General features: G+C 38.7%; 1 protein-coding gene across 1 annotated transcript in view; it reads right to left on the bottom strand.

Moving 5' to 3' along the window:
* The window catches only part of TTC39C (tetratricopeptide repeat domain 39C), a 35,948-nt gene extending 16,699 nt beyond the window's left edge, over positions 1 to 19,249 (bottom strand). Inside the window, exons 1-6 of the mRNA XM_030445354.1 lie at positions 19,023 to 19,249; positions 8,529 to 8,577; positions 6,929 to 7,057; positions 5,888 to 6,002; positions 2,149 to 2,503; positions 687 to 855 (exon numbers count right to left, since the gene is read on the bottom strand). Coding sequence (XP_030301214.1) covers positions 687 to 855; positions 2,149 to 2,503; positions 5,888 to 6,002; positions 6,929 to 7,057; positions 8,529 to 8,577; positions 19,023 to 19,168 — 963 coding nt within the window. The 5' untranslated portion in view covers positions 19,169 to 19,249. The remainder of the gene's footprint in view (positions 1 to 686; positions 856 to 2,148; positions 2,504 to 5,887; positions 6,003 to 6,928; positions 7,058 to 8,528; positions 8,578 to 19,022) is intronic.
* Positions 19,250 to 25,513: the final 6,264 nt, after the last annotated feature.

Here is a 25,513-nt window from a genome sequence, read left to right as displayed (position 1 = left end):
TTGCTGTTAATGGAATTGCTCTGGAAATATTCAGGTCTGATAAAAGCATCAGCTAGGAGTTGAATAGTTTGAAGTCCCACCATTTGTATTATCACAGTTTCTTGAAAAGTAACTCAGCCAAAAAACAGGAGGCTGCTGAACTGTTTGAATAACACACTGCAACAGCATTCACAAACAGATTTTCAGTGAATACATTTCTGCTTGGGTCAGAACTCACCCTTAGCAACAGAAAACATCCTGGCTTGACCTCTTAAAAGAAAAAGCAGTGGAGGGAAATTACTGCAGAGAATTAGCTGTATGTGAACAATGCATAAAATGAAAAGGGAAGACAAATGCTATGTACTCAGCAGATAATACTCAGATTTTAGCTTGACAAGCAAAACTGGAATAGCCATTCATACCACAAGAAATTCATAGTGGCCAAAAGTACTTCCTTTAGGCTACAAATATATTAAGTAGCTAAAAAAGACTTTCAAAGTGACATTAATTCAGACAGAAATAGTGAAAGATCAGGCTTGGCATATGAACTTGAAACTAGGAAATTTAATCCTTTCTTCTTATTTCCATGTATCTATATATTTATTCACAAGCTGCTGAAGCTTGGACAGTTCAATCACAGTAGAAAAACATAAAATAACAAAGGATGTGAGGAGAAATCAGTCAAAAGGGAAAAAAGCATGCAATACCTCTAATCGCTGTATCCTTCCCTTGAAGAACATGAACAGAGAAGAATTGGGATAAGCAGATTCTTTTTTTGCAAGAATTTCTTTTGCTTCTTTCAATCCTGCCTTGTTATCACTGCCATCAAGGGCAAAAAAGGGACGAACAACTGTGTGGTACCACAACAGAGCTAATCTAAAAGAAACATAAGAGTAAAAAGGATTACAGCTCATAAACAGAAATTTGTGAGCAATATTCTAAACAGGACATTTTTTTTTAAACTATTTTGAAAGATACATATCTTATACAACCTGGCTTTAAACAAACACGAGTGCTATTTCCATAGATCAGTGTACTCTAAACTGTTCCTCAACATACATTCAGTGGATATTACCCAAAGGTAAAGTAACAATCAAGTTCATAATCAAAGCAGCTGAGCCTTTAGAACTCTGAAGGTTTTAAAAAAGAAAAACCCATAGGAAAAGTTCAAAACCAAATTGCTTTATAGTGGGGGAAAAAAACCACCCCATGAACAAACAAAACCAAACACACATCAGCAGACACACTTCAAATCCATGTTAAGCAGAATCACATCCATCATCCAGAAGGGCAGAGATGACCTATGTCACTTCTGGAAATAAGGGCGGAGCACAAAGATTTTCCAAGACCATCTGAAGGAAGAAAGACCCTTGAAAACATAATTTTTCTCCCCTAGAAAGGAGAAAGAATGTCAAAAGCAACATTTAATCTTAAGCTTTCTTGGCCAGTCAGAAATCCAGTTCTTCTCCCCAAGCAGAAGAAACGTGAGCTCTGCTGTCAATGTTTCAAAAGTGACATCTGATGGTACCTGCAGTAGGTCCAGTAATAAAAGCATTAATTTGGAGATAGAGAATTAATAAACCCACTTATGAACGCAGTTTAAATTAGGTCTAACTGTTCACCTTATAAAAAAAGCCTGAATGCAGTACAAAGGCCTAGGAAGAAAAAGAGTACACAAAAAATACTCCTCTATAAAGACTACAAGGGAACATTCCATTTTACTCAGATGCTACAATTAAAAATAAACTGGAATAGGTCTTCAGCTAATAATAAGGATAAATAGCTAGATGAGACCAATGACTCACACAAAATAGTATGCTCTCTCTAGCAAAGAACATAACCTGGGTAAATTTACTCAGCCCTCACAGGGTGCTTTTATTTACTCTGCTGACATATAAATTACTAGACATTAGAATAGCAGGTACTGAAGAATACAGTAAAATACTGACACAAATCCCAAGCACATATAAATAAATAACAGCAGAGAGATCTCATACACTAGTAAGAGGTGATTTACTAAACAGTGGCATGTTAAACAACAAACTACAAGTTTATTTTACCTGCTGTTGCTTCCTCTAAAGCAACATGAATTTTTGCTTTTGACTTTTTCCCAGTTACTTACTTTCAGTACTAAGTTATCTACCAAAGCATTTCAATATAGCTACTCACGTAGCTAAAGGGGCCTTCATGTCCTTACTTTCACTTGCATACATCAGTGAAGAAAGCCCCTGTAGGCGGTCTCCAGGAAAACCCAGCAGGTTGATGATTTTGAGCAGGTTTGGGGGCACCATGGATATGCAAAGATGAAAAAGTCCATATCCAAAGCTAACAGCACCTTTCAGTCTGTTTAGCGAATCCTCCGTTACACCTTCTGCAGCAATATGATTATCATTTGCAGCATCAGAAGTCAAGGATTCCTGAGTTGTTTTCTTCTGATATATTTCCTGAAGTGTATTAATGTCCGTATAGCACTTATTGTAAATTTTCCAGGCTTTTCGAAGTATCCACCCACCTTTTATGTATGCTGAAAACCAAGGGAAAAATATTTCAAGGACATATTAAGAAGTGGAACACAGTAATACTGTTTCACAAATCCTAGGATGTTTCCTCTATTGGCATTAACTTATCGTGTACAGGATTTTGTAATAACTACTCTCCTCTCAAAGAGGTCTTTCACACTTGGCACTACAAACTGAAGAGCTTTTCAACCAAAGACTGTCAAGCAGCATGCAATACAAAAGGACTTCCTTTCAGCTATGTTGCAATGGAACTGTCAGAAAGAGCTTAATGCTGGAGTCTGTTCCACTACAGAGTGGAGATGAAATGGCTGCCTGGCAAACAGAGAAGCAAAACTCAAAGAGATCACACCTCTGGAGACCACAGGATGTTTGTTAAAAGACAGTTAAATACTAAGAAAACTCCTTCCTTTGGGTCAGACAGTAACATATGACACCATTGAGATTAGGCACCACAGTGTCTTATAATTAACAATAAAGCATTGAAAAAAATAATTGCATACATTTCATGGTTCCAAAACATTCTTCCATTGTCTAACCTCCTCATTTGATATGTAAGCTGGGTGCTTAAATTTCCCTAAAAATCTTGTTTTGAACATTCTCAGTTGAGAATGAGACAATTCTCAGCCTCATTACCCTCTTCTTTACAGAAGGGGAAAAATGGCAAGTGACCAAAAGATTAAGATTTGCTTCTTTACACTGTATTCATCTTGGTTATAGCTCATTCTTGGGTAATAAGTGGTAAACAGAAAAACAAATGCAGAATATACTTGTACACAGTAACTGTAAAAGCAGACACCAGCCTTTTGTCTATGATAGAGCCCTGAGTTAGGAACTGCAATAACAAAGGAGTTAACTAAAAATGAGAGAAAGTAACAGTCTGGTTATAGCAGCAATGTTCTCAACAGATAGCACTAATTTTGTAGAGATCAGTTTTGTCAGTGATGCCAGAATTAGATCATAACAGGTGGGGTGTGTCAAAGAAAAGGAAAATTCTAATAACACCAAACCACTCTTTATAGAAGTCTTCTGATCTCTTTGACAAAATCCTTCCAATTAAAAAAAAAAACAAAACAAAACAACAAAAACCCTTTCTAGAGAATGTACCATCACAGCTTAGACTATTTATTTCTGGATTCTTGCTTTATGAAGAGGGGATGAAGCTAGCCAAGACAGAGTTAAGAAATTGCACTAAGACAGCAAAATTTGTATTTTTAGTTATGACAGAAGGGTTCTCTCAATATTAACCTAAAGTATTAAAAAAATGAATCCTCTATCCTGAGTCCCATAATAAAGTGTTATAACAAAAAATATAAACCCCCACCATGATTCAGCTGCATTATAAGACTAATGTTACTAAATGTTAAGCAATTAGGTCACGTTTTTTTGTTGCACAGAACACTTTTAAATTGTGGTTCACCACAAGATGAATGCTCATACAACTATGCACACCAGACAAATAATAAAGAAACACCCACATTTTATTTATTCTACAGATAGTGTTTCTGCTAATAGCTAATTACTGTGTTCTGAATGCACAAATGGAAAGGATACAATGTGGGAAATAAAAGTAGAATTTTAGACTTCACTTCCATTAGTGTGCTGTCAGTAAGAGTCCTGTAACACAGTATAAGTCTAATAGATTTGATAGTATATGTCAAGGTAAAACAGCCTAACAAAAAAAACCTCATTTCTGACTTTCTAAACATAAAAATTAAATCAAGTCTAATCACTGAGCTGAATTCCAAGCATGAACTTCTGAAAGTAATCAGACCCATGACAGCAGTGGTACTTATCTAGAGAAGGTAGTTAAATATTGCTGTGGGAAGCTAACACAAGTGGCTGTGTTACCAACTTGATGATAAAAACTATTTGTTTCTATCCAAGAGGGTGGAAAATCTAAAATGTGCTAGGCACATGAGAAAGCAGCTTGAATTTTAACATATGCTTCTTGTCAAACTGTTCCAGGAAGAAAACCAACATATTTTTCACCCATCCACTGTTAGAAATATTTGTCTGCCTCTGAAGAATGTTTGGGGGTTTTTTGTTTTGTTTGTTTTTTTTTTTTCAAATTACACTCCAATAATCTGGTTGCCTTTTTTGTACACAAATCACTATAAAAAAAAAAAAAAAAAAAAAGGAAAAAGAAAAAAGAAGCTGTTTATAAATACTCAAAGATAATGAAAAAAACTGAAATAAAGGATCCTCCAATAGTTCAGCAACTGCAGTAGCTTGTAGTGGTTTAGGTAGTATTCAATGGCTTGGGATTTTAACTGAAGATTTCAGGTATATTTTTTACTCAGTAAAGTAAATATACTGCAAATTCTGCAGTATGCTGCTACCCACTTCAGTTGCCTGAATAGCAGACAGGAGAAAAGGGGGACACAACCCTTAACTAGAGCATCCAATCCAGTTATGCAGCTGCAGAATACATGCTGAAATAAGAAAAAATCTTCAAGAGTGGGGAAAAATAACCCCACGTATGAAAACCATTGTGTCACATTTTGAAAGAAACAAAGTCTGCACATCACAGAAAGCCTTATGCTCTCGACTGAAGCTCATTTTAAATAAGATGAATGCTATTTCCCCAATTCCTTTCAGCTCATCAGCAGGGTTTTCACTGTCAATCTGGTCTGGCTGCCACCCCTTGGTCTTCAAATGATTTTGATAAGAATCTGGGAATGTGCTCACTTTGTACATGACCTTGACCACATTTTCTATAAACTCATGAAAGTACATTTTAAGATTATGCAAGGAATGCAAGAGAACATTAGAAACAGTTTGCAGCTGACACAAGGAGACTTGTATTCAACACAACAGTATTAACCCCTTTGGCATGTGAGAGGACACTTTGGTGATCAGAGAAAAAGAACTGATTCAGCAGTTCCATTTTCAACACTTGTAATTTAAAATTACTTTCACTGACAGTTTCTCATCCCCCTGAGTTGTGATGAACATAATGCACATGGGGCATCAGGACCTCTCTGGTGGCCTGGACTTCAGCTGTTGATAGTCCCTTTTATCTTGCAGGCCACATGAAGCACACAGATCCTACTCATCTTAATTCAAATTCCTTGAATGCCTCTGTGGGAACATGCAAAGGATTCTAACCTACCTAAGGAGAATCAGTCATCAGAATGATATGAAAAAAGCAGAAAACTGTAACCTGCAGCAATCCAACTCATCTTGTTTTATGATGCTTCTACTACCCACACACAAAGGTAGAACAATACCTCTGCAAATGCACTAATCTTACAATGTTTCAAATGGAACTGTGCTCCTTCTTACAAAACAACCTCCTTTACTCATGCTCATTGTGCCTCATTATGATCAAGTTGTATTAAAAAGACATCATGCAAAAAATATATCCAAACATTAAAGCCAGAGCACACCTGCTAACTCCTGTTTTACAAATGAGAGTACAGCCAAGTAGACTTGACAGTCTGCTACAATTATTTGTCTTTGTAGACGATCTATCATGGATACAGTGGATTTTCGTCCATCAGCCTGTTTGGAGTATACAAACATAGAAAAATATTAATTTAGATAATACAAAATACTTGTTTAAAACTGAAACATTAAAAAATCCAGAAGTAACTGAATGTGGTAGCATTTCTATTAAATGCAGCATTCTGAAATGCAAAATTATGCTAAAAGGTCCTTGATAGCTCATCAAGCAAGCTGCTACTTAATAAACAGGGAAACACATTTATTCTCAGCTATTTTCTTAAGATTATACAAATACTCAGAACAGATTTAAATTTAATTATTACTAAATGTTTAGATATGCAGCCAGAAGATCTTAAGAAGAGCACAGAAGGGAGTATATGACAAGTGACAAGGTCTCTTAAGAGGAGAGTAAAGTATGTCAGGTTCCATCCTTTCTATGAAGTAACCTAAATATTGAAGAGAAATGGCTTCTTTTTCTGCTGTAAATCTGCCATGTCACACTAGGCAGGCCATTCACTCAACAGTCCCGTAACTACTGCTCTAACTAGTTCTTGATCTGTATGCTTTATTCTTCCTTCATTATTTAGAATGAAAAAATCTAAAAAAAGGAAGGAAAACTCCCTAGGAACATGCCTGGCACACAGCATTCTGCAGTATCAACGTCACCACCTCTGAACATTACTAGAGCATGTATGAATAAAAACTGCCCTGAATTAGACAGGCTGCAAGCTTCCTGAAATAATTTTAGGTCAGCAGTTCAAGGTTAAGAAAATGTGTAAGAAAATAATTGCTATCATCAACACAACACGCTGTTTTAGAAGTGGAACAACATGACTTGGAAATCCAAGCAAAATACTTGACTTAATGTCTAAATTTATTATTAAACTCAACTGTTCTTCAGATATAAAAAGTCATCTATCCAAAATACAAAGCGAAGTTTCCAGAAATATTTATACACATCATTCTGTGAATAATGTTCTTACATTCTTTTTTATTTTATTCTTGATTGTTTCTATAACTCCAGCTTCTTCACTTTCACAAAGTTTCTCTGTAGCCTTTAAGTCATCACATGCCAGCTGCATCTTCTCTTCCTCAAATGTCATCATAGCATTCTACCAAAACCAAGCAGATTTGAATTATAAAAGTAACAAATATTTTAATTTCTAGAAAAGCTATAGAAGAGTAAAAATTTTCATAAAAATTTGACAGTAAAACTTACTTTGTAATAATGCACATAATTCACAACACATACTTCAACGCAGAAGCATCAAACTGAAGAGTTACATTTGCTATATCAAAATTTCAAAATAAATTAGAATATACCAAATCCTAGCCCCTTGTATTAACAAAGCTTTATAGGCAGTCATACTGAATACTAACAGAATACATTAAGCAGAAGAAATATTCATATAAACTAATTTTCAATTGTTGTTATGTAAGGCACGATTTCCATGTACTGATACCGCTTTTGTGTAATTCATCCACATAAATAACAGGCCTCCGAAGCCACTAGCAAATGATAGGTATTGCATTTTTTAAAATAATAATTCCTACATCCGTAGGAAGAAAAAGAAAAAATGCATCCAATATGACTACTGCTGAACCAATTTAGAAAGAATTTCAGTACAAGCAACTTTTTTTCTTCATGCTTTATTAAACAAAAGCTCTGAATGACACAGGCACACGAAGTGCTGCTGCTATGTTTAGAACAGTAGCTAAGCAAGATATTTTCAAGATCCACTGATGCTGCACTGTGATGTTACACTGGTTCACTGCATCAATTCAGATCAGCAAACCTCTTTGCTTTCTCCTCGCCATTGACTTAAAAGCAAGCATATGCCCCAGGAGGTTTCCTAACCAATGCAATTTTCATATTGCATAGTTTACAGGCAGTAGAGAGAATGCAAATTAAATTCATTTACAACTTACCTGTTTCTGGTATGTTATAATAAATTCGGTCTTTAAAAAAAGTATTAGGATAGATAATTTCTGGTGCAATCTAAGATAAGTACCAAAATCTGAACACAGACAGTCTAAATAACAAGACCCAAACATTTTCTAACACACCTGCTCAATTTTAATACAAGATATTACCATTTTTAATACATAAAAAAATACACATTTAACAGACTGAACTTGCTTATTATGACTCTTTAGTCAGACAATATTCCCAGTTCTTGTATATTCAAAAAGGCAGCAAAGTGAATGGATTGAATTCACAACTTCCATCCGGCAGCATAGATGGAGAATTTAATACCAAAAGCTATCAGGAAAATGGCATTTACAAGTATTATTTTAATAATTCCTTTACTGCTCATTTAAGAGAGGGTTTTATTATGGCTCTGCTATTGGAACACATAAATATTTCATATATTTGAGCAGCTGAATGACAGAACCTTTACTTTCAATTTAAGCCATGCAAGTTTATATAACCCGACTTATTTTCTAGATAGATTAAAACTTTAAAAAAATTCAGTCTAATACAATGTAACAAATCAGAGTATCCACCATTGTAAACACAAAACACATACAAACATTAACCACAACAGAAGATATGTGTACTCCCTGCCCCCATCTACTCACCAAAAAACTGACAAAACTGGCTCCAAAACTCATTAATGGGCTATGGTTTCTGTAAGAAAAAAACCCAAAATGTAGTAATTACATTTGCTCATATTTCCAATTTTAAGATCAATATTGCATTTATTGTTAAAAATCTGTAAATAAATACTGGGGGGAACAGGAGGGAAGGGGTGTATTAAGTTACAAACAAATGCTGTCTCATTCTGCAAGATATAATGGAACCAGAAAGCCAAAAGCTTCACCATTTTTACAAAGACTCAAATATATCTTAAAAATAAATAAATAAATCAAAGCATTAAGCTGAAGCTATTTTTAAGAGAAAACACTATCATCAAAATAATGTTCAGTCCAGGTCAAAAAAATTTAAGAGCTACACAAAGTTAAAAATCAGCTAATTCTAGTCTTCTGTAGGAACTATCACTACAATTTTGACCTAGCAGAAAAATGTTACCTAGTTGTATTATGAGATACATCTCATTGTTCTATGAATTTAAGTTAATCTACCCAGATTAAAAAAAAGAATAAAAATCATATGCCACACAACTAAATTGTTGGAAATTTCAAGTTCTTACAAGTTTATGTAACTTAGAAGTTATGGTTTTATAGCTGCTTTGTGTCCAGCCCAGAATACCTATCATCTTATACTATGTGGAATGGTTTTAAGATGTTTCAGCCACTCCATATTCCAAAAGGCTTAAATCAACTGCTAGATCAAAATATAGGCAGCCAAAATCTTGGCAATAAGTGGGACAGATTTCATCTTCAGTCACACAGACCATAATGCTCCAGTAGTGTCACACAGAAGATATTAAAATAAATAAATAAATAAAATTATTTCTGGAACTCAGTGTTACCACTGATCCACACTCTTCAGCAGGGCTGCCAGGTTTTACATCCATTAATAAATATCACTGGACCAAGGATAAAACACATACAGCACTCCAGGATTTATTTATGTATATATATAACTATATATATGTATATATATAACTATATATATTTATAACTATATATATTTATACAAACACTGACAGGATTTTAGAAGAGGTATAAGTACATATATTGGTACAGTACTTAACGCTGTTTCCAACTTAATTCTGCAAGAATCAGATTAGAATTTTACAACAGGACAAGCACTTGAAAAATACAGAGAAGACAGCATGTTGTTTACTACAATACTAATTTCCAATAGTAAAGTCCTATTATAATACAAGATTTATTATTTTTTTAGGTAGTAATCAATATCACTCTCTATTCTTACTTTTTGCCTTAGAATAAATATCTAAAAGGACAGGAACATGAAAAAAAATGAAGAAAATCAGCAGGGAAGATAAGCACAGCAAGTTAGAAAATCTTCCCTTTTTATATACATTGCTCAATTCTGGGTATACATACAAATGCAAGATAAACATAACTTGCCAGATTTTTTTCATCATTTTTTTCCCCACAAAAAATAGATATTTTCCCCTGTGTTGGCAGGCCTGCAGGAGCAGCTGCCACTAAATGCCTCTGCTATTCAGTACCTGGACTGTTCTCTAGCCACAGATGTGCTGCACAGAGCAGCAGCCATCAGCCACACAAGTTTCATTTGCTGCTGCTGCAGGCACTTTCAGCATCACCTCCTGCTGCAGAAGACAGAGGGCCCCCTCAGAAGCCCCATTTTAACCCCTGGGGTGTGTGGGACCCATTCAGCAGCTGCTCTTAACACCATCCTCCACAGCACATAACTAACCTCCGCCACACAGTTCAAGGTCACATCTACTGCACTATCAACACTCAACAGATCTAAAACTGAGGAACAGATCTGCACATGGATTTTTTTATGTTTATGTGTTTATGTACAAAGTTGCACTTACACCACACTTTTAAAGGAGCTCAAAAATAAATCAAATTGTCGTGTGGTTTTGGTTTGGTCTTTTTTTGTTTGGTTGGGTTTTTTCCTTCCTTACACCTATATGCACATTATATATGTACACACACATCTCTATCTACATAGACAGAAAAAAGTTTTGGGAGGCAAGCAGGAAGACATCTCTAGATTATCAGTCATTCATAGTGAAGTTCATTCAGAACAGAAAACTGTCAAGAGAAAGACTGATTACCAGAGAATTAGAAGAAGTCAACCACAATAGTCTTCAAATGGAACCAGAAAAATAAAAATGCATGACATAGGAAAGAGTTAATTAGGCTTTCATTTTTGAGTAAGATTCTTAGAACATATTTCTTGAGTAAGTTTTCATTCACACTGAAACTTTTACCCCACCACCAGGAATGGATCCAAAGAAATTATTTTTAATGGGATAACTAAAATCTGAGCATCAGACACCTATAAAATGTTCACTTGTAAAGCTGTATTTAGTAAGTAAGGTAAGTTTTACACTTTTCTTTTTATGCTTTTATTTTCAGGACTTTAAGAACCTGTTCTTAAGAGTGCACATATTTATGCGAAGATATTTAAATAATTTATAAGCCTTTATATTTCTGTCTTTTCAAAAATTTTAATATTATGTTTAAAAATCAGGTAGATAGCTGAGAGCCAACTGCTCTTCCAAGATTACAAACAATATGAAAGTGTTTACTGGAAGCAATAAAAATTGTCTAAGTATTGTAACATATTTGTCCAAGTAAAACCAAGAAGTTTCTTTCCCAAAATAAATATTCTTTCAAAATAGCTTCTTGACTAGCACTTCAATAGTCAGAATTCACTGTTTACAATTCTTCCACCATGATTAAAAAAGACAACAAAAAACTCTCAAGCCACAGCACTCTACTGTGAAATTATCACTATCTGCAACATACGAGGTAAAACATTGCAGATTGGTCCTTTTTAATTTTCAGCCACTCAATCTATAAAAAGCATTGTCATTACAGCCCATATGGGCTGCAGCACATAAGGATCCTGAAGCAAGAAAACACGGTGCATAATATTACACTATGTCTGGGAGATGCTTCTGTTGAGACCATGATGTTTGCCAATCAAAACACGAAAACTTCACTGCAGGAGCTTCTCATGCAGAGTTGGTGTCATCACTACACAAAACAAGGAAGCTTCTGCCACATTCCTAAGCAGCCACTGGGTAGAGACTGTAGCTGCAGTATGATGAGAGATTATTTGCTAAAGTAATTTCAGCATTTAAACTCCATTTTAAACAACAACTGCATTTAGGAGAGATTATTTGCTATAGTAATTTCAGCATTTAAACTCCATTTTAAACAACAACTGCATTTAGTGCTCAACCTTTGTGAACATTATGTTTACTGATACGTGCTTCAACAGTTTGGGGTTATCTTTTGCTTGAGAGTTAGGAAAATGGTTTGCAACAACACAGTACTGTCCTGGTGAACACTAAGGCATGACTAATGAGGACAGTGATCTTCTAAGAAAAGCACAACTCCCTGAAAACAACCCTTGGCTCAATCTCCTATAAATGACCTTCAGCACCAGACATGATTTTACACACCTCCTGACAGACTGCAAAAAGTTGTTAAGATAGAAATAAATGAGGCGGCCCTTGAGATAATACTAAAAACAAACCAACAGCCATGGAGATGCTGACAGGAGTTGCAGAGCTGAATACAAATCAACACAGGGTCACTGCACTACTCAAGCTGTCCTCACTGTTTTGAAGCCATAACCTCCACTAAGTAAAGAAAAATCTCAAGCCTTTCAACTAGCTCAACAGCTAAGAAGAAATACTCAGTCTTCAAACATACTTTGTAACATACAGTTTGCACTTCACCTATCAAACTAGGACTCAGAAGATATCTTCATTATAAGAAAGTGTGCTATTAGCACCATTTCTACAAGAAACCAGTGAAAGGCTGCATATACCAGTAAAGCTGGTATGTGTAACTAAAGTAACTTAAAAGCACTGAAGTAGGTATTTCTTCCATGTATATAAACTGGTATTATATGAGATATCACTTCTCCCATTAAACACAGAGTAATTCACCTCATTTCATAGCATATTTTTAAGATAATAATTCACTTCCAGATGAAAGGTGCTTACCATGACCCACTTTCACCTATGATGGTAACATTCAAGAGTTTAAAGACTTGGTTTAAGAAGGGTGAGATAATATTTTGCCATAAGATAATAAATCAGAAGCAAAATCAATTACTTGCCAGTATTATCTTTTTTCTATATCCATCCTCACAGCAGTGTTTCACTTCCACATCTACCAGCTTCTAAAGCTACTACAGTCTATCTTAGGTTTAAATTTAAGTAACATAATTAACCCACCTACTTTTCCTTCTGGATTCTCTAGGCAATGTTACCTTAAGCACATTCCACAAAGAATTCCAGTCATCATGTTAGAATCACAGAATGATTCAACATGAGTTGTCAGTGTACACTTGCAGCCCAGAAAGCTACCCAGATCCTTGGCTGCATCATGAGAAGCGTGGCCAGCAGGTCAAGGGAGGTGATTATCCCCCTCTACTCTGCCCTCATGACACCCCAGCTGGATCCAGTTCTGGAGCCCCTTTTACAAGAAAGAAAGGGAGGTACTGGAGCGTGTCCAGAGACGGGCCATGAGGATGATCAGAGGGCTGGAGCACCTCTCCTATGAGGACAGACTGAGAGAGTTGGAGTTATTCAGTCTGGAGAGGAGAAAGCTCTGAGGAGACCTTACTGTAGCTTTCCAGTACCTGAAGGAGGCCTACAAGAAAGCTGCTGAGGGACATTTTGGGATGTCAGGTAGTGACAGGATTAGGGGGAACGGATTAAAACTAGAGGAAGGTAGACTTAGATTAGATGTTAGGAAGTTCTTCACCATGAGGGTGGTGAGACACTGGGACAGGTTGCCCAGAGAGGTGGTGGAAGCCCCATCCCTGGAAGTTCAAGGCCAGGCTAGACAGGGCTCTGAGCAACCTGATCTGTGGGAGGTGTCCCTGCCCATGGCAGGGGGCTTGGAACTAGGTGATCCTAAATGTCCCTTCAAACCCTGAAAATTCTATGATTCTATGAATCATCATGTTTAGAAAGGACCTTCAAGATCAAATATCGAAAGTGGTGCTCAAATTAAAACAAAATAAATCGTGTTCCTCCAAGGCAGAAAAGTAAAGCATAATGAAAAAATAAGAATATAAATTCACAGATAAATATGGAAGCAGCTACCCAATATTTTAAAAACAGGCAGAAATACATATGACCTCTATATAAAGGTTAAGAATTCACTGCAAAACCTGGTAACTGGTCATTACTCCATCACAGATTATTCTAGAATATATTCTAAAATACACTTGTGAGACTACAAACATCAAAGAGAGCTTGTATACAAGTACATTGATTATCAGCCCAATTTTGTTGTAACTGCTGAACTAGCTCTTTGCATATAATCCTAGTTTCACTGGGAATATGCAACCAAAACAGAAAAACAGGAATACAAAAAGGATAATCTTGTGGCCCTGTGCCATCCAGTTTTTACTTGATTTGTTTTGTCCTTAAACAAATTAACAGGGGACTGTTTCGTTCTAACTTCAGGCTACTAAGTCTAGATGCACAGAAGTATTAAAACACTATGAATTATGAGAAGCATTTTAAATTGTACCTTTACTTTGAAAGGTAGTTCCAAAGCTGAGGGACCAGCTAGTTCTAACACATCGTATGATTTGTACTGTCAAACTGCACACTCAATCCATAAGAATTACAGACTTATGCAAAATCTTTTACACAGAAGTTCAACTAATCTGACTGAAATTACTTTCCAGGACAAACTATAGCAGCTTAACTGATATCATATAACTTCCTAGAATCTCTGAGCTCTTGAAGTAAGTTAAAACAAAAAAACATCCACCTCATCACAATAGCCTGAAATAACTTACTAAAAATAGTACATCAAAGAATGGGTATGCTAGCAAGAGTGTAAACTTTTTATTCACAACATCTGCATCTCTCACAAAGTTTATTTCTTCAGTTTCAAAATTACCTGCTTACTATCACACCTCTTCTGCAATCTCCACCAAACCTGACTTCTTACTTCTGAGTTATAAACTCTGATTTTCTTATTAGCTTTTTGTCATCTTCTAGTAGATTTCTAGCCATCAGATTTCACTTCATATGCCAAGTGGATCTCTCAATCTCTCTGATCTTTTTATCATCTCTTCTGGAGACACAGATCTCTGTCACAAAGGCCACAAAACTCAATGTCATGTTCAACACGGTCATCTCTAGGTACATTGGTCTTGAAGACTTAAACCACAGAATGCTTAAAATTCTTCTGACCTATCCACATAACTGGAAAACTGACACTGTTTTTATGTGCATCAGTATTAGCATTACATGCTCTACCAAGCCCTGAGCAGCGAAATCTTACCTCAACAAGATAAACATACATTAAGGTATACATTTATTACACATATAGAATATTGCTGCTTAAAGTAACTTCCCTTGGACATAACTCTATGCTGTTTGCCTTTCTGTCACTGCAATAAACAGAAGCACCCAGGGTTGCTATCAGGGCTGCTGACTTCTTCTGAAACTGCCAATCAAGATGCCATCACCCTTCCCCCAATTGACTTAGGTGAGTTCCCACCTTGCTGTCCTTATCTTTAGAAAAGCTACCAAAACATCTACTAAATCACTTAATTTTTGTTCTTAATGTCAATTTGCAGAACTCTATAGACAGGAATTTCAGCAACAGTTGGACAGCCTATGTAGGGGCCACAGTCTACCTGCTGATCAATGCTGGTTTAATGTCACCTTGTCTCTCAACTACATTTAGGTCGAAAGTATTCTGAGCCACAGACACCATTTTCAACTGGTAGTACTAGGTTCAAGCACTTACACACAAGGGAATTTCTGGTCCATTACTGAAGTTTACATGCCCATTAATATGTATACTGAAGCATGCAAAAATCTTACAATTTTCATGTGTTTTAAAATAAGTATACTAAGCTTTTTTCCTCACTTTCCCATTTGCTCCATCTTTCCATTCTTCTCCATGTTCAGCATTATCCTAGAAGGTTGACAGCATGTTTTTCTACACTGACTCCATTCTCTGTATCTTTACACATTTTGTCTTAGAATCACTTTCTACATCATTCTCTTCTTTGAAGTTGACCTTACATGCTACTTAACCATCTTGTACCATTTCACTTTTCATTCAGATGCAAACTGAAAACTTCATGAAGTCTTCTCAGAAGTAAGAGTCATTCCTGCAAAGGCAAATGTTTCCCTGATAGGAGAGAGCAGATCTCTGGATCTCCTGCAAGATAATATGCCTGATCTTATGCTTTATGTTGTGAGTCAACATTCAGCTAAGAAGTTCCTGATTGTATCCGACATTGTCTTCTCTGCTCTTAGCTGGAGGAAGTTTTAAAATAATTTATGAATTGCAAATGCTCTTTAAAAGTAAAAAATTGGGGAAAAAAAGTCTTTTGACATCTTCTTCTTAAGCGTTTAGGAATCCATGAAGAAAGAAGGGTAAAAGAACACTCCAATTCCACTTTTCTTGCTAGTGTCAGTTCACCAAAATGATACCATCCCACATGGACTGTGGGCTCCATCTCCAGTATCTATGTCCCTGGTTAACCTCCACATCTCTTGCAGCTCTCACAGGTAGTCAAAGTTTTACACTGCTTTACAATGACAGCCAATGCAGGTCCAACTACATGCTGCATCTGACATGCAACAGCCACCTCCTTTGGGTTCTAAATTGAAACATATAGAATCTAAAACCAAAAAGACAAAACATTATACCTCCATGCCCAACACAAAAACAATGGTTCTATAGTCAATTACCTAAAAGTACCACTATGCTTGAAAGGCAAGATTTTAATGGTGCAGTTGTATCCATGCTGCCACTTCTACCCTGTTTTCTTCCAGGACTGCATTATGACCACCTTTGGAGCATCAACCAGTTTTCTGGGAGATGAAAAAATGCAGAATAGTAAAGAAAGAAAGAGATCCAGCCTGCTTTGGAATCACAGCTGTCCTTGGGCTCATCAAGGTTGTCTGATGTCTCATAATGACAGCAGCATTGATTTGAATTAATATTTCACAAGATCCTCCGGGTGGCAAATGAAGAAAAAAAACCGAAGTAGTAATAAGGAATAGAAAGCAGAAGCAAAAGCAGTCGTTTTTAAGAAACCAATTTAACTACTTTAAATTTCATGGCTAGTGAAACTCAAGTTTTGCTGAACTAGTGAGTTTCCAAACCCTGGTAGGTTCTTAAACAGTTTTCACAAAGAAAAAAAAAAATCTCCATCCTTCTGTACTTCTAGTTTTCATCTGATAACTGTTAACCTTCTAAAAAAGAGTGAAACTACCTGTATAGGCAGAAGTCTAGAACTGACACTTTCTTTAAGCAAGGTCACTTGAAATACAGACAACACTGACTCACATCAATTTCAAAAAGCTCCATTTCATCAAGAGAACTTCAAACTTTAATGCTGCAAATTACAAACATATCTCCATATTAAACTATGGAGAGTTCCTAAAAGCTGCTCTTTGAGCTTACCAGTCCCATTTAGGATGGGTTCTATTTCATACTTTCAAGCGTATAACAACAAAAATATACTTAAGGCTGTATGCAAAGAAATATGTAATAGTATTAAGTCCTTGTAGGGCAAACAAATTCAAGACAAGTAATAGAACCTAAATACAATGGGGAAGAAAGTCAATCTCATTGTGTACGTGTGTGAATTTATAGGAAGTTGAGTGTACTTTCCTCTATCTTCTCTCCTACTTCTAATGCAAAGTTTCAATATACAGATAGTCTGCCATTCTATAAAGGCCTACTGGTTCACATCAAGAAACACCTTGCCACAAATTTTGGGATGCAGTAGACAAGGCTGGAGATTCTTCAGTCATTTAGAAACTAAGACAGTGATTATCAATTTATGAATCATAAAACCACTTAATCTAAGAAAGGAATTCCTACTTGCTCCTTGCGTGCAGTGTTTAAAGACCAAGATTAAACAGTACACTGAAGTGAAAGGCAACTCTTGATAAAAATCAAACAAAAAAAAGCCCACACCTGGAAAAAAGATAATTAACTTTCTGCACTTAAGAAATCCCTAGTAATAAACTTTCTAGATAACCCAGAGAACAATTCACACAAGAGATCATTATTAACACTTCCATAGTAAGATTAAATTGCATTCTGAAAATAGGAATCTTAACAATTTTTCTCCCCCACCATTACCATACATTATGAGAAGCATCATATATTTAGTATTTCCAGATTTCCAGATTCACACTACTAACACAAAGCAATAGCACAACACAACAACAAAATGAACAGGAGGAAACCCTGTCAAGTGTTCCTTACTTGGAGCCTTCAAAATAAATACACAACACAAAACCAAACAACTAAAGGCAGCCTGGCTCCTTAGATACCCGGAACAACTGGCAACTCCAACAAGCTCAAAAAATAATTAGCTCACACAGTGCAACTTAATGTGAATCCGAGCAGCGTTACACACATGAGGAATACAAAATTGGGACCTTACTTCTCACCTACAATATCCCAACTAGCTGTACACAACAGTATTGCATATGTAACACGGCAGTACAGGCTGAATACAGAAACATGTTTAATGTTAGACTGTGGCAGGTACAGAATGAAGTTATTATGCCATTATTATTAAGGGAAGTTCTCTTCATTTCTCTCACTGCTTGCATTCTACCTGCAAGCACGCTTTTTTAAAATAAGATTTTAAGAACTTAAGTACACTGCTAAGTGCTATTTTAAGTCAGTCACTAAGTCTTTTTTTAATCATACAGGCAACAGCAGTATAGTGCATATTAATTATTTAGAATGTATGCGCAATTACAGCAGCTCAAGCTGGCGGGGAATGCATCAGTCCTCAAACAAAAAGGAGAGAGGTATAGGCAACCTTTTCTTTAATACTGACTTCGGCAGATGTGTTAACGCCATTCCCACCAGATGAATACTAAACGCACAAACCTAGACACGATGTAGGTATGGGATTACGAAGGTAATCTTACAGCCTAGAGATAATCACAGCACCGTTCAAGGACCTTTTGCCGGTGTCCGGTCTGCCGGCTGACACCAGCACCAGACCCTACACCAGCACCCAGGAAACCCTCTCCAGCCGCCCGTGTGTTTACTCAGCCAGGCCAGAGAAACGCGGCCAACGCTACCCAGGGACCCGCCGACCCCTGCCAGGGCGGCACCCCCCCACCCCTTCGGCAGGGCGGCCGGCATCGCGTTGCCCCCACGGAGACCCCGCACAGTGGATCCGCGGCCCCGCACCCCTCAGCCACCAGGGCGAGCCACGCGTGCCCCCTCCCCACGAGGGCGCAGACTGAGGCGGCAACCGGGGGCGAGGCTGCCCGCTGGGGACGGAGGGGCAGGAGCCGACACCCTGGGGAAGCCACCTGAGGGGGGAGCGGGGCCGGCGCGGCCGCGCAGGTAGGTGACAGGGGCAAGTGCGCGGAGGCCGGCGGGGGGAGGGAGGCGGTCGGGCCCGGGCTGGGGGAAGGCTCCCGGGGTAGCGGTGGGCGGAGGGGCAACAGGGGCTACCTGTATTTCTTGAAGAGCTGGTCGGACTCGCGGAAGCCGTTGTTGAGCAGCATGTTAATGCCAGCCAGAGCCAGCTCCGCGTCCTCGATGGGCAGCGGCGCTTCTTCATCCTCCCGCCGCGGTGGCGGCTGCTCCGAGCCGGCCATGACGATGAGGAGACAGCGGGACCCAGACGGCTCTCCCCCTACCTATTCACCCACCCACCCGCTGCCCCTTGTCCTCGGCGGCCAGGAAGGCAAAGCTGGCTGCGCTCGGTGCCCGCGGAGGCGCGAACGGGATACCCGCCGCTCGTCCGTGCTCCCTCCCACCCACCCCCCACCCTGGACCGACAGCCCGCCCGCGATGCGGCGACGCGGCAGCCGCCTCCCGCCCGCAAGCCCTCCAAAAGCACCGGCGCCCGCCTCGCTCCTCAGCGCGCAAGCGCCGAAGGGGCCGGGCATGCGCGGGCGGCGCGACGGCGCGGCGAGGGGCTGCGGGGGGTGTAAGGGTGGCAGGGTGGAACGGTTTCTCCGCCCGCTGGGTTCGTCTGCCCGGCGGCCGTTTGGGTTCCTGGCGGCAGTTTGGGTTCCTGGGGAGCCGCTCGCCCTTGTTCTCCGTCCTCTGCCCGGGAACCGCCGTTCCGCTGGCACAGGGGAAGGCACGGCGGGAGGGCGGGCGGGGGTGTGGGCGTTGATGCCTGGCTGTGAGGAATGAATGTGCGGAGAATGCTTGTTTTGTGCTCCTTTCGGTTTTATGGGTTGGATTGGGTTGGGTTTTTTAGTTGGGGTTTTTTTTCTTTTTTTTTTTTTTTTTTTCTTCTCACTGTTGTTGCCTTCCCCCTCAGGGGAAGGGAGGCTGCTGGCAGCCAGGCCGCCTCACCGTGAGGCTTCTGGCCGAACTCGCTGTGAAGTGGTGAATTCCTCCTCTGATAATGCAGCTTTCCCGTTTCAGACAACTGATTTTATTTATTTATCACAAGTTATTCTAGGCTGCGGTCACTAGTGCACAGATTGCACTTCTTTGTACAGTGGTGACTTGGGACCTCCCCAAGTGCAAGTCTGGGAAACTGGGAAGTTTCTGGGAATTTGCTACCTTAACTCTTGACACCTACCGCCAATAGCAGCATCATGAACTTGCCTGTTAAGCTGACAACAAAAATCAGTGTTGTGCAAGTTTTGTTCAAATGCAGGCTAGCCCACCTGGGATTCCCAAGCCCAGGGGAAGTGAGAAAGTACACTTGCATGTATGTATCCATTCTAACCCAGAAGGGCCAAGTACCTGGACACTGAAAATGCACCCATGTTGTTTTTACCCTTCTTCACAGGCTTTCTTTGCTGCCCTTGAATATAGGTGAAGACAAGGGCTGTATTACCTACAACCTGGTCTTGCTTCCTGTCATCTAGGACTGTGCTTCAGCTGCCTTTGTGGAAATGTAAGGATCAGATTTTCCTCCCTCTCCATTACTAGCATGCAAAAGAATGAGACCATGCTCTACTTTTAGTAGCAACCCCTCCTTCCTGTCAAGAAAAACATCTGTCTTCCTGTGAATCAAGTAGCAATATTTCTGCATGTGTCATATGGGGATCACTGCCACTTTGCCTCTACCAAATACCAAGAGCCTTTGAAACGTGAGGACTGTCTAATGCTGGGTGGCTTCTGAAGCCTTTCAGGTGTGAATCAGGCCTTTTGTCTGATTTCCATTTCCTTTGTCTTACTGAGCAGAGCTGGGTACTCAAAAGGGATGTTTAAAGAGAATTGCCTTCTGTTACAATGCACATCTCCAAAACAGCATCTGCACAGCCAAGAAATCCTTAAGGGTTTGTAGGAAGACAGCACAGAGTAAATGGGGAACAACATGTTCTCCCATGTATTTGTACCTAACTTGTGAAATTCAGACTCCAGAAATTCAAGCAGCATCATGAAAAGGAAGTTGCAGTTGCACCAAGTCTCAGGTGTGTGCAAGACACTGCATTCCAGATGAAAAAGATTTGCTTCTATTAACATCTCCCATGCCAGATTCTGTGGGAAGGGATTTGTGGTGGAGTGAATATATCCTTATAATATCCTTTCCCTTAGTCATATGTAATTGAGTGGATCAAGAAGCACTGAATCTTCTTATGGATTCCCTCAGAACTCAGCACAGAGAAGGCTAATTCCTACCTCCAAGTACCATTTCTGAGAAACAGTGAAGAGCCAAGTGCTATGTGAAAAACTCAGGCCGTTTCTCCAAAGCAGCACTCCCTTTTCCTCACCCCATGTTTGAGTAATAGCGTAGCAGTGCTGTGCACACTCTGCAGTTTTTGGCCCATGCACAAGGAGCTAGAATTCTTGTGAGATCTTCTTTCTAGCACCCAGTTGCTCCAGACTTTGCTCAGGCCTGGCACTGATAATCTGTTTTCGGTAACAAATGCTTTTATAACAGACCAGTAGCTAGCTATTAATTTCAAAACTGGAGATATGAATAGATAAATCAAGCCTCCAGCAGAAACACAGCTATAAATCTATGGAAAAAAAAAAAAAAAAACCCTGGCAGAGTAAAACCACATTTCAACTGCATAAGCAGTGAGGTGAGGTGTTTGAACACCAGTAATGAAGCAGTATGGTGTCTGCAGTTTGACTTCAACAGCTGAGCAATAACAGTTTTATAGTGTCTGTGGTGGTTTCAACTGTGCTGGAACTGCATTTTGCTGCAGATCTGGAAATCAGCAGGGCTGTAGGTCTCACTGCCTGCCCTGTAATGGCAGATGAGGTCTTGTGATGGTTGCAGTTAGTTTGATTCACATGAAGGATGTGGTACCACTGATTCAGCCTGCTAAAAATGGCCAGGGGAGAAAGGAAACCACAGTGAAGAGATACACAGATGAGTTCTACTTGCTGATCAAAGCTTGTGTCTACTTCCGTCTACCAACACACCAAACATTTTTCTTCTTTTTCTTTTTTAATATTATTTAAAATTCCTGGTAGCATACTATTATTGACACAGTAAGTACTCATCAAGCAACAATTTCAGCAAAGGGACTATCCAGCAGCCAGCTCACTGCAGTGCAGTATTGAACAACCCATGCTACTGTGGCCTATCTGACCTCTCTTAATGAAAACCTATTGAAGTGACTGGTTTGTAATTAGTCAAGAGCAATAAAATTACTGATGGTGACTTTGTACTTTTCATTAAATAATGTTGCAATACCAAGAAGCTAGTTTCCCAGAAGCTGCTACCTAGATAAAAGTTGAAATGGCTACAATATTCATACCCTGTAAGAGACACAGAAATTTGACTTTATTGCCTCTTTGCATGACACTGCTGGTGTAGTTCAAGGTAACCTTTACCTTGGTTATCTTGCTCTTTCTTTGAACAAGCTTTCCAAGTTTAAGCCCTGTCTTTGTGTTTCTCACAAGCAAATCATCCTCTTCACACACCAGTAAAAAATTGTTTTTCATTGGTGTTTTTCCTCAATAAGTCTAACTGGGATTTAGCCCTACTACAAGCTCCATGAGCTACAGCGAATGGCAAAAATTGAAGTAGCAGGCAATAAGTTGTTCCAGAAAAGCATATTGATTTCTCTAAAACATCAGAGAGAAAGGGGTTGAAAATAACAAAAGACCTATATTCGTATTTTCTTTAATATAAGTTTTGTACTCTGTAAATTAGGTCCCACTTGTCCCAGGGCCCTTCTCTGCTGTGTCTGGATGAGACAGTCTATCCCCTTGCTTCTATTTCAGAGTGCCCTAAATCTGATTTTGCTGGGTTTCCTTTTACCTATCTTGTTTCAAAACTGTCTCAGAACACCTCAATGAGTCTGGTACAATTTACACATTTTAAGACGAAGATGAAATTTCATCAGTGAATATAGAATATTTGATTATCAGTGATTAAGTTAGAGTCACTGCTCATTTAAGTAGAGAGAAGTAAAATCTTTCAGAGGGAAATTAACTTTTTTCCTCTGTGTTGCAAGAAGTGTGTATATAAGTTGTTGACCTAATGAAATTTAAAATCGTAAAGACGTCTCCCACACTTTTTCTGTCTCAGACACAAAGCTGCAGAATCCTCTCCTGTAGTTTTGAATTCTTTTTGAAGATTGCTCTTCCAGTGAAATATCAGTGTGGTCCCACTGTTGGTTATGAAGAGGTGTTACAGTCCAGGCTATTGCTGTCTTTTCCACACCAGCTGTCAGAGGGATCCTATGTGTGTTGGTGACTGCCAGTAATAGCTAGTGAGTACAGAAAAGTATCTTCTCTTTTTTAATATATTGTATTTGATAAGAAAAAAAAATTAAGTTCACAAGTACACTTCTATAGAAAGGTACTTTTTAAGTAGCTAAAGGCACCTGTTTTGGGCTTTGTGCCTCACACTCTACCTCTGGGTTTTGCAGCAGTGAAGGTGCCTACCTATTGTGTATTATCACTTGAATATTTATGAGTGATGAGCTCTACATCTATTATCATCATGCACTTTCATACAGCACAGCAACTAAACAATACTACAAAGCCAAACTAATATTCAGAGCTGGCTCTCTACATTTTCCTATTAGCATGTATTGTCATTTTAAGGGCTAAACTCCACCTAAGGATGCAAACATGAAATGACTATTAAAAGTATTACATCAATAGATGAGAAGTGTGCATACACAGCCTGGTAAAACAGAACAGGCTCAATGAGCCTCTTCAGCCAAAGTATTCCAAGGATACTAAAACTAAGTTTTGATTCTTTCCTCTGATTAAAGAGCATTATGCTACTAAAAATTAGAATGAAGAACTCCATTTGTTGCAATGGACTGAACTCCAGAATCATCTATTCCCTCCTTATAAGCTTTCTGTTTTCCCTACCTTTTTTTCTCAGGAAGCCTTTTATGTATGGAGAGGTATCAGATGGAAGGTGACTGATCTCTCTATCCCTCTCAATCAGAGCAGATAAGTTTCTAGGAAAATCAAAAAGGAAAGTGAATGATGAGACAGAGCAAAGGAGAGCAATTTCATATGTTTTCTAATATTTTTACTGTATTTGATAATGTTTATTTTTATCCACACTAATGGTTGCTCTGGACCCAATATGTAATCAGTCATATAATGGGACAAATTCACATGCAGTCACAGAGAGTTATTTTTACTGGAGCATTTGAAGGTGTATAATTTTTGCTATATAAAGGATGCTAAATAACAGAGCTTTTTAGTGTTGCTTGGTTGTTTTTTTCTTTCCCAGAATGTGCAAATGGCCAAACATATGCACACAGTTCCGGAAAAAACAAAGGAATATACAAGTATTAAACACTAACAGCTGCTCTGTTCAGGCAGCAGCCACATGCTGGCCTGTTTTATGAAAATTAATTGGAAAAACTTCCACACAAAATAATCATCCTACTTGAATTTTTAAGAGCCAATTTCAGATGTTTTACTTTTAGAGGAACGACTTCCTACAGAGTTCAGATCTAAAAATACCCACTCTGTATTGCCAGAGAACATGAAATGTAAGACCCAAAGTTATTGTCAGAAATCTGCCAGTTCTAGCCCAGTCCTTTCTGGGCACTCAAAACAAATTCATCTTTGTCTAAACGTCCTTAAAACCTTTTCAGTATGGTGAGTATTCAAACAGAGGTTCCCTCTTCTTGCTCCTGTGAGCAATTAAAACAACTGCATATTTGTTACAGAAGTGAGGGAGGGAGTAATAGCAAATTAAAACAGGTAAGCCTACTGGTTCTGTATGGGGAGAGTGAGGTAGTCAGCCCATGCTGAAAAATGTAAATACTCTTCTCTTTGAAAGCTATTCACTAGTGTAATGACCAGTAGTTGAGGTGAACAGAAAGGAAGGCATAAAAAAAAACAACTGGCAGGCGTATGGTTGGGTACAGAAGGCAGCCAAGAGCTCAGCTTGAGTGCCAGAGGCAGGTAATGAAGCAGCCACAGCAAAGCAGTGAATCTCCCTTTACTGCTATTGGTAAAACTCCAAACAGTGAATTCTTGTGCAGATGTCCCTTTTGTCCAGTTTTCATATTTTCTTGTTGCTGTAGGCTTGTAGATGGGAATACCACTTGAAGGAGTAAGAAATCATCACCACCAAGATAGTCATCTGTCACTTCTGTATGAGGAAACTTTGCCTCATCTGTAGCTTTCAGTAAGCCACTTTCCACACACTGGTTCTTACCTTTTGATGAGGTTGTAGAACACAAGAATTTTGTGCATGAACACTGGAGTCTGTGCTACAGTGGCATTCAAAGTCTACAGCTGCCTCAGACTAAAGCATCTTGAGTTTCTTTTTCTTCACACAGAAGATGTTCATTTGAGCAGCTCTGTCAGCAGTGTATGTGCCTACAAAGATGATGAGCTGCTTCTCTTGCATATACACTGTCTTTCCTACTCATAGCTATGTCCCTGATTATTTCAGCTCCTACGTTTTGGGAGTTTAATCATGTTTTCTGGAACGTAGTGCTCTGTTCTTTACCAACCTCTTCTCTGAGGCTTGCACATACAGACATGGCAAGTGGCTTTTAAAAGAAGCAGTATGATCTGCAGCATGTATC

Source organism: Calypte anna, chromosome 2 (genome assembly GCF_003957555.1).
Source record: "Calypte anna isolate BGI_N300 chromosome 2, bCalAnn1_v1.p, whole genome shotgun sequence".
NCBI classification, from domain to species: Eukaryota; Metazoa; Chordata; class Aves; order Apodiformes; family Trochilidae; genus Calypte; species Calypte anna.
The sequence above is the reverse complement of the archived record's forward strand: the minus strand, read 5'-3'. Positions and strand labels throughout refer to the sequence as shown.